Here is a 10,111-nt window from a genome sequence, read left to right on the forward strand (position 1 = left end):
ATTTTCTTGAGTTTGATCTCTATGGCAAAACAGTTCAAATTGGTAATTTAAAAAATATTCTTAGTTATACGTACATAGGATATTCTGATAATTCTTAATGTTTAAGAATTTTAGTGTATCTTGTGTTTTAACAGGTTGCAGTATTTTACAGAGCTAGCCCAAGGCACAAGATGAAAATTATCAAGGTGGGTCTTTAAGAATCACATTGTTTCATCTCTGTATTCAAAATGCTTCTGTCTGTCTGCATTACTACTGGGAGTTTTCTTAGAGTACTAAAGTCAGAAGTGTTGTGAAGCAAACCAAGTGCTTTTTAAAGCCTGAGATGGAAACAGTAACAGAATTTCGTTAGCAAAGGAAGATGTAGAAGAAAACTTTAAGGAAATAGCTGCAAATATAGTCTTCTTTTAACATTTGAATAGTGTAAGTCTGTTCTGATAGGAGTCTACAGCCAGATCATTCCAGTGTGAATAGGAATCATTACTATAAATACAAAAAGAAAAAAATGTTTTGAGATTGTGAACAATTTTAAAGAGCTATGATATTTATATTAGTCAAATATATACAAAGCAGCTGACATGGTATCCATCAATTCATCGGCTTATTAATCACAACAGTGCTGCGTTGTAGTAAGGTAAGGGTTTCTCAGCCTTGGCACCGTGACACTTGTGGGCCGGATAATTCTTCATTGCAAGAGACTGTCCTGTGTATTTTAGGGTTAGCAGCACCCTTGGCGCCTGTCCTCTAGATGCCAGTAGTGTCCACAAAGTCATGACACTCAAAAATGGCTCCAGACATTGCCAGGTGTGCCCTGAGAACCACTGTGTAATTGACTTTACGTCAGGCTTTACACACAGAGTTCTCACACATGGGAATATTAATGGCAGCTTTTTCTAAGCTTTATCCTAAGACCTCTGTATACTGAAGTTTTTTTTTGGAAAAGTGATGGTATATATTATTTCCAGTTTTTGATTATGTGGGAAAGAAAAAGGGAGGATTTGTATACCTCCTTATCTGTGTGAAAGCAACATTCTAATCAGAACGCCTCCCTCCCACTTCACCCCTCCTACCCCCAGTCTCTGCAGAAGAATGGGTCAGTTGTGGCCATGACAGGAGATGGAGTAAATGATGCAGTTGCTCTGAAGGCTGCAGACATTGGAGTTGCGATGGGTCAGACTGGCACAGATGTTTGCAAAGAGGCAGCTGACATGATCCTGGTGGATGATGATTTCCAAACCATCATGTAAGTTTTCCTTCACTGAACGCACATCAGAGAGTTTCTTCCTATCCTTTTCTGCACCTCATTTGCAGAAAAGTGTTTAGCAATTTTAGGTGCTGGATGAGCTAAACTATTTTACTAAACTAAGCAATCTCGTTTTGTGTCCTAGTGTGTAGTTTTGGGGGAAATTATTTGTATGGAATGGACATAAAAAAATGGCAGGGCTATTCATTTAAGAAATATTACTGAGTACCAGCCAAGTTTCACATTTCCTTGCCACTAGCGTGGTGGTATAGCAGTGAACCTTCATGTGGGTTTATTCAAGTTAAATTCAGGCTCTCAGGAATAAGCATGTGACTGGCTTTATGACAAAGATTATAAATAAAGATCCCATCCATATCTGTTTCCTCATGTTAGGAATTCTTCATGTTGCCAATGATGCAGTTTATTTGAATAGATTTGTTTCATCTATAGTTTCTAATTGATTTAAGATTCTTCCATAATAACCTGCTGGTGTCATTAACCCATGTGGCCTCAAGTGGAACATGTGGGCCCTCAGGACCCAGAATTGCAAGGTTCTTCTAAGGATAGAAGATACTTAATTTCCATTCTTAGAATTGTATAAAAATCTCAGAAGATAGGATAGTTTGTTTATAAAATACATGTTTTCCTAGACTGAGCAAAATGAATGAGAGGATTTTCATGAATCTTTGTAAAATATATTCTTTTTATAATTCTGGTACAACATATATCTAATTGTATCTAGGAATAACAGATGAGTTAACATTGCCACTTAATTTCTGACCTGCATTAACTTAACCCCTTACCATACATACATCTGTACCTTTAAGACAAATAAACTTAGGAGGGGTAAAGATCATTATTTTAGTATTATAAATGTATATTATTGTCTTGTATAGAAACACAGTATGTGATTTTAATGTTGACATGTCTTTTAAGAATAAAAATTATTGTGTTATGAAATTAGTTCAGGTACAGTAGGAGGCTTGACTTTAATGCCTTGCCAGATAGTGTTTCTGTATTTTTTTCTAGTTTTAATTATGTTAAGTAAAATTGTTTTATTAATGTATGGGTTTTATCAGTTGGGAACTTGTTTTCAAAATTAGTTCCACAGTATTGCTGTATCCTTATTTTTTTGTGATTATATTTTCTCACCTAATTTTATTTCTAACTTTCAGGTCTGCAATTGAAGAGGGTAAAGGGATTTATAATAACATTAAAAATTTTGTTAGATTCCAGCTGAGCACGTAAGTTTGTAAGAAATTGTGACAAACTTGTGGGTCTTACAGATAAATTATTCAAAAAGTAGAATTGAAACAAAAGCCTATAAGCTTCTGGCTCTGATTCTCATATGTAAGTTTTCCATTGTGAAAACTGGATTCTATCCTAAAACTAAACATGGCATGATAATTATAATTACTAAATATAGTAAATATAAAGCTAAATATAATTACTTGTGTATATCATCATCAAAATATATTAATTGTTGTGGCTTATTTAATACCTTCTGAAGTAACTAAGAAAGGGGTGTCAAATTTTAATTTTTCTTCTTGGTATCTTTTTCCAAAAGCAGAAGGGCTTTTATTGTAGTCTATTACAAAACACAGTTATAAAAATATCATTGAAACTCTTAACTGTTATCTGAACTCAGTTAAAAAAATCTTCCTCTTTGTTGTTGTTATCTAAACACTTTGCAAATCCTTTATTAAATTGCTGTGGATCATAAGGGCTAACTCTTTAGATCATAAGGGCTAAATAGTCACACTAATGAAGCAGTAGCTTACTTGGAAATATAGGCTTCCTTTAAAAGAACAGTAGTAACATGAGAGTTTTAAATGATAAGAAAGTGATTTCATAAAATTAGCAAGAATTATACAATGTTGATACATTTTTAAAAATAACTCTTTCTTTCGATAGGAGTATAGCAGCATTAACTTTAATCTCACTGGCTACATTAATGAACTTTCCCAATCCTCTCAATGCCATGCAGATTTTGTGGATCAATATTATTATGGATGGACCTCCAGCTCAGAGGTAAGAATTTCCTCATTTGTAAACTAGAAGGACAAGGATAGCCTTATATCCTGATAGTTAAGCTCTAAGACTTCATTCCCAGTAGCATCGGAAATCTCTGCAGCATCATGTTTGTTTTAAGTTGTGTGATGTGAGTGTATCATTTACTCTTCTGGGATGCTCATTCATGCATTAGGATCTGAGCTTTTACACTGAGATCAGAGCAGGGAACAGGTATAGTCCCTGTCCTTTAAGTAAGCTGTTTGTTTCTTGGACTAGAATGTAATGGAGAAATCTCTCTCTGGCTTTAGTGCTATTACCAAGGTTCCACCATCATTCTTAGAGACTTTGGGAAAGTACTGAAGGACTACTTCAATATTGTAGTATTGAGCATCTAATGGTTTCTTTTATAATAACGGGGCCCTAGATACAGCTTTCTTAACAAAGTAATTAATATGTATCAATGTATAACAAATTATCCTAGTTGAAACTTCCTTGCATGAAAGATATTTCAAAATCCAGTTGGTTAGTCATGTATTTCAGGCCATATTTGAAATAAGTTATATAAATGAAATGGGGCAGTTTTTTGAAATTTGATTATCAGGCCCCTACCAAACTGTGGCAAATAAACAGCAAAGAGTGATAAAACGTATGGTTATTTTTGAGTTATCATAGCCAAGGTTTTCTTCATAATTCAACATTTTGTTTCCATAAGAAGGGATTTAGTTTCTGGGATAATTGAGGTCAATGAACTTGTGAAAGTAATAAATCCAAATTTTACTTAAAACTTTAATTCACTTTTCTGTTTGTTTTGAAGCCTTGGAGTAGAACCAGTGGATAAAGATGTCATTCGTAAACCTCCACGCAACTGGAAAGACAGCATTTTGACCAAAAACCTGATACTTAAAATACTTGTTTCCTCAATAATCATTGTTTGTGGGACTTTGTTTGTCTTCTGGCGGGAGGTATACTCACTGGATAAGCTGTTTTATTATATGCATTCTGTATGACAGGATTCCATTATTTTTGTATATTAAACAGAAGGCTGGAAGTTAGGATAACCTTCAAAAATAGAATAAAACATTTAAAAATAGTTTGATTTCAGTATTTATAGGTTAATAGAATTCCTGATTCATATTTTAGAATTATTTAAATATGCAGAGAAATATCAAATACAATAAAAATGAACATGAATATTTGGGAAGAAGTTAGAAAATCTGAGCCTTTAGTATAGCTATTTTAATGTCATTAAAAAGAAAGTTGTTTTAATATCCAGTTTACAGTTTGGGAGAAGACTTTTTTCTTTATGTAGACTACAGCTATTCTTTAGGTGACTTATTTAAAGGGTGTATGGGAAATTTAAGTTGCTTATATGTCTTATATCTTAGACTAAAGCTTTTTTAAGAGAAAGAAAATATTAGCCCTTTTAAAGCATGTAGAATTTGTCCATTAAATTCAGCCAACTGAAAATCTTTTTCTCCTCTCAACAGCTGCGAGACAATGTGATAACACCTCGGGACACAACAATGACTTTCACGTGCTTTGTGTTTTTTGACATGTTCAATGCACTGAGTTCCAGATCTCAGGTACGCTTGAGTGATTGTAGCTGGCTAATTCAATTGGGTAGAGTTCTCTCTGTAAGTGGGCAAGGTTTTAGCTTTGCTTGCTTTTGTAGCCTTGGTTACAGGTTCAGATATAGCCTTCCTACAGACATGTGTTCTAACAGGGATGGGAGATTTGGGGAAATAGGCCTTAACTTTGGCCAGAAGATTAAAGTAAATCACAGATGTCATCACCTGATTTTTCCTCTCATTTTCATATTATCTGTAGCTATGTGATAGGTTCAAGTTAACATTATCTGAGCATAGGACAAAGTTCATAGCTACTGTTAAGATGGTGTACTTTCTTCTCATTATAGAAGAAAGTATTGTTAGACATACAGGAGCAGTTTTGTGCATATTAACATTTTCTTACTATCTCCATTAGTGTGTCAAAACTTAGGACATTTAAAATTTTCTTTTTTTCCCATGCTGTATCTTAAGGTGGATGGTCTTCTCTTGATTGAAGTGCTTTGATAGAAATTAGTGGGCTAGAACCTAATGATACTTTTTCAGAGCATGTTGTTCTTGGAAACTAGTTATATTTGCCGCCTGATTGTTCAATTTTAGAGCACCTTAGGCATCCTTAACTATTTATTACCATTCGCCATGCTTGAACTTTCCAAGTACAATGCATTGTCATTAATTTAGACTAATTTTTAAAGAAGCTATAGTATTTGGTTTTTGTTCTATGAAAGGCATTTTTACTTTTTCAGTATACATGTAACTAAGTCTAATCTTCAAGAAAGTTTCTTAGATTATGTACCTTAATGAAATGATTTAGAAAATAATCATATACAAAAAAAGTTTGTTATGCTCTGGAAAGCTAAAGGAAGTTTCTTTCTGTGGCCTTTATTTTTTAATAAAATCAGTTTGTTTGTTTTTTTTTTTTTGGCTGTGCCGTGTGGCATGTGGGATTTTTAGTTCCCCAACAAGGGATCAAACCCAGGACCCCTGCATTGGGAGCATAGAGTCTTAACCATGGGGCAGCCAGAAAAGACCTAGTATCACTTTTAAAGAAAGTCCTTGATAAAGAAAAGCTGCTTTAAAATTTACCCTACTCCGTGTGAATTATTCCAAAATATAATTAAGAGATTTCATGTACTAGTATTGTAGAATTCAGTCCAGCTTACTAAAAACTAGAGGTGAATATTATAGTAAAGAAGTTGTTTCTGGTAATAACTGAACTCTCTGCTCTGCCAACAGACCAAATCTGTGTTTGAGATTGGACTCTGCAGTAATAAAATGTTTTGCTATGCAGTTCTTGGATCCATCATGGGACAGTTATTAGTTATTTACTTTCCTCCACTTCAGAAAGTTTTTCAGACTGAGAGCCTAAGTATACTGGGTAAAAGAAATGTTATGTTTTATAATTTATATATTATAAATGAGTTGTAAATATTTTCTAATGTATTTGTCCTAAGAAAACTTCTTTTAAAAAGTGAAGTAAGTGGCTTGCTTTGAAAAATATGTGTGCTGTTTGTATTTGGAATCACATTTAGGAGAGTCACTCTTCCAAATCTGGTTTTAAACTTTTCTGGTAATTTTTTTCTTGTTAATTTTTTATAGGTTATCACTTGTCAAAATCATATTTGGTGATTCTGAAAGACAGAGTAATTGTAGTTGATAACTTTTTAATTTTGTTTGAAGAAAAAACTAGATTTAAGCTCACTAAAAACTAGATGGCTTGTCTTTAAAATTACCCTTTTGGTTGTTAAGCTAACATTTTCCTCTTTGCACGTCTTATTTTATGAAATAACAGCCCTAAAAACAGAGTTTTACTAAGTTGATGTGGAAAGTGAAAGTGACTGAGTCGTGTACGACTCTTTGCGACCCCATGGACTGTGTCTATGGAATTCTCTAGCCAGAATACTGGAGTGGGTAGCCTTTCCCTTCTCCAGGGGATCTTCCCAAGCCAGGGATGGAACCCAGGTCTCCCGCATTGTGGGTGGATTATTTTTTTTTTGTGTGGGTGGATTATTAACCAGCTGAGAGCCACAAAGGAAGCCCAAGAATACTGGAGTAACCTATCCCTTCTCCAGCGGATCTTCCTGACCCAGGAATTGAACTGGGGTCTCCTGCATTGCAGGCGGATTCTTTACCAACTGAGCTGTCAGGGAAGCCTGATGTGGAATACAGACATTATTTTTTCATACACTCTGCATGAAATGTATCATTGTATAGTACATTTAAAGGTTAATCTTCCTGTGTAAATGTGAGGATGGATGCATTTTATGATAATGCTAGTTCTCACTCTTGGGTTTTTAAAGTTAATTTGGATATTTTTGATCACTATTTTTTGCTGTAAGTTAATCTTAATGTTGAACTAGTTTAATTTCAGGATTTTAATTTCATACTCATATTCTTTCCTCTTTAAAAAAAAATGCAGTTTTAAGAAGACACGTGAGATTTTTTGAAGCAGTAAATAAGAATGAGATAGTGTGAACACCATTGTAAAGACATGGTCTTTTAACAGTAACTTGCAAGTGGAATAGATGCAGATTTCAGTCAAGGTATTTCCCACTGCTTGAACAGCCTTTAAAAAACAGAAAACTCCTCTTGGTTGTGTTGCTGTTGAAGTTTGTGATTCTCAGGTTATTATTCAGGGAAAGCAGTCAGAGGACTTGTTCTCTGGGTTCTAGTTCTCTGGTGCTGCTTGTCCTTGCTGTGTGACTTTGGGTAAGTCATTTGGTGCATTTGAGCTTTACTTTCCTTATTTTTAAACTGAGGCTAATTGTGGCTACTCAAGGAATGGTTGAGAAGTAATGTATTTTAAAAGCTGTGGTAAAATGCTAAAAAAACATAAGCTATTAACCTCTGAAATTATAAGTTCAAAGAATTGTAAAACTCTGTTTTTTCTTGCAGATTTACTGTTTCTTCTGGGTCTCACCTCGTCAGTGTGCATAGTGGCAGAAATTATCAAGAAGGTTGAAAGGAGCAGAGAGAAGATCCAGAAGCCTGTTAGCTCGACATCGTCGTCTTTTCTTGAAGTATGATGCATATTGCATTCTTTTATTTGCAAACTAGGAATTGCAGTCTGAGGATCATTTAGAAGGGCAAGTTCAAGAGGATAAAATGAAGATTTGAGAACTTTTGAACTTTCTATTGACTAAAAATGAGTGTTAAAGACTTGAGACTTTAACCTGCTGACAGTCCCAAATGAAATTATGCAACTTTGGTAACATTTTCCTTGATTTAAATTGGCTTTTGCAACTGAATGGAACTTCATAAAGTGTATGGGCAGTTATTTAATTAAAAAAAAAAAAAGGTAAAACCTGAACCACCTTCTGCACTTAAAGAGGTCTAACAGTTCAAATACACTATCTATTCTAGATAGATATGATTTTTTTTTAATTTTTAAATATTGTACTATTTATGGTGGTGGGGCTTTCTTACTAATACACAAATAAATTTAATCATTTCAAAGGCATTCTGTTTGGTTTAGGAAGTTAATTCCCAGGAGTGCCATATTTCAGCTACTGTATGTCCTTTTCCCTGCAGTGTAAGCAGTTCAGCTACCTTGTTATCATTTTTGTATCTCATGTTTTTTGCACAGGATGTGACCACTGTCAGATCACTGTTCTTTTCTTTCTTTTTGTGATTGAAAAGCCTATACTGCAATTTGAAGTAAATGTTTGCTTTTCTTTGTAAGTGTAAATGGTTGCCTTTTTTCTTCCTTTTTTTATTTTTGGTATGAGTCTTTGGTCTAGCAAAATTAATAAATACAGAGCTGTTGAGTGGCTTTCTAGGTAGGGTAGCTAGGTAGGGTAGTAATTAACATTTAGTCATGGAGTCAAAAATATTTAAGACTGTTTGAGCTGAAACTGATAGCAGATTTATATTAACTTGTTATGCCTTTTTTTAGAGTTAATGTAAATACATATTTTGTCAAGTATCATCTTGATGAAGTCACCTCCTAAATATAAATCCAAGTACCTCACCTGAATATCTGAATTGTATTATTTTCAGTGTCTTTTTATGTGTACTTTAAAGAATCTTTTTTAGAAAGTATAGAGTGGTAAACTTCAAGAATTGAAAAGCCCCAAACTTAACAGACAGTTTATGGACCAGAGTGTAAGCGGAAGATTCTGTGCTGACCTTGGTCTCTGTGAATCTGCAGCTTTGGGGCCTAGGTGGTGCACAGCCCAGAGTCTGTCCCTCTCCTCCTCCCACCAGTATCTTCTGTCTTCTTTCTGCTTTACTGGGCAAGCTAAAGAAATAGATAGATTTGCTCTTGGAATGCCATCAGTTTTTGTAATAGCTGGATGGGGTGTAGGTAATTTGTTTTGAGTGTGTGGCAAATTTGGGCCAGAAATTCAGAATTAGAAATACATTTCTGTTGAGTATTTCTCTCTGAAACAGAAACGGGTCTCAACTTCTTACATGTTTAATTCTTCCTAAAGTTTACTGAATTTTGTATTTTATAATTATACTTTCCAGTTTTTATCTCCAATATTAAACTGCACTGTTAGCACCACAGTACTTTTGTTAACGATAGGAAAGATACCTGTTCTGTGAGTCTGTGCGGATATAACTGAAACAATTTAGTATAAGGACCTGAGATGTCTGCAGTTGATTCTGCTTTACTCTTTAAGGCTTGATAGTCAAATGTACATGGAAGCCATTGTCTAATCAACTTTTTCTTTAGTGATGGTGATGTTTCATATCTAAATTTTGTAATAAGTTTTCTTCTCTGTTACAAAGACTTCAAATACGTATTAAGTGCACGTCAATCTTTTGCTTTGCATTTTAGGTTCATATGAAATAAATGTGCCTATTCTGATATTTAAGATTTTAAACCTCCCCCCAGAATGATTTATTTTCAAAAGTTAAGGTTCTTCCAGTTGGGACTGTTAATGTTAAAATCATATGGATGTTGAAGATACAGAAATTACACAGTACTCATAGTACACTGAATCTGTGATTTAAAAAGAAGTGAAATGTATAGTACAGATATCATCTGTATAACAGATTTCCCACAGTAAAACAACAAATTAGAGTTCGTCTCTGTGTGTATTTCATATAGTATATTATCTGAATTAGCATGGATAATCCAAATGCACTAGTATCTAAATTTTTAATTTTTCCCCATTTCCTGACCCTAAGACTTGCTAGATGTAGCCCCTAACAATACTAACTTGATTTTTCCATGTTAGACTACCTCATGAAGTTTTCTGTCCTCAAAGTGATTAAATGTCAGGGAAGAAAAGGAACTTTAATTCACCAACGAGGTAGACAGTCCTCAAATGATTCAAATCAACTG

The 10,111-nt window shown here is 34.2% G+C and overlaps 1 protein-coding gene across 13 annotated transcripts in view; it reads left to right on the top strand.

Moving 5' to 3' along the window:
• The window catches only part of ATP2C1 (ATPase secretory pathway Ca2+ transporting 1), a 155,113-nt gene extending 146,325 nt beyond the window's left edge, over positions 1 to 8,788 (top strand). For 8 of the 13 annotated variants that reach the window (XR_015143403.1, XR_015143432.1, XM_086343712.1 and 5 more), the window contains 8 exons: positions 135 to 185; positions 1,074 to 1,240; positions 2,416 to 2,484; positions 3,155 to 3,271; positions 4,068 to 4,215; positions 4,741 to 4,836; positions 6,055 to 6,196; positions 7,714 to 8,788. Coding sequence is in view for 9 of the 13 variants with exons in the window: in XM_086343712.1 (XP_086199838.1) it covers positions 135 to 185; positions 1,074 to 1,240; positions 2,416 to 2,484; positions 3,155 to 3,271; positions 4,068 to 4,215; positions 4,741 to 4,836; positions 6,055 to 6,196; positions 7,714 to 7,844 (921 nt within the window). In the remaining 4 variants the exon portion in view is untranslated. The remainder of the gene's footprint in view (positions 1 to 134; positions 186 to 1,073; positions 1,241 to 2,415; positions 2,485 to 3,154; positions 3,272 to 4,067; positions 4,216 to 4,740; positions 4,837 to 6,054; positions 6,197 to 7,713) is intronic. The other 5 variants (XM_086344149.1, XM_086344326.1, XM_086344247.1 and 2 more) reach the window with 3 other exon arrangements.
• The last annotated feature ends 1,323 nt before the right edge of the window (positions 8,789 to 10,111 follow it).

Source organism: Bos grunniens, chromosome 1 (assembly GCF_055505025.1).
Source record: "Bos grunniens cultivar Pamir isolate PY7600 chromosome 1, Bosgru_T2T1.0, whole genome shotgun sequence".
NCBI lineage: Eukaryota > Metazoa > Chordata > Mammalia > Artiodactyla > Bovidae > Bos > Bos grunniens.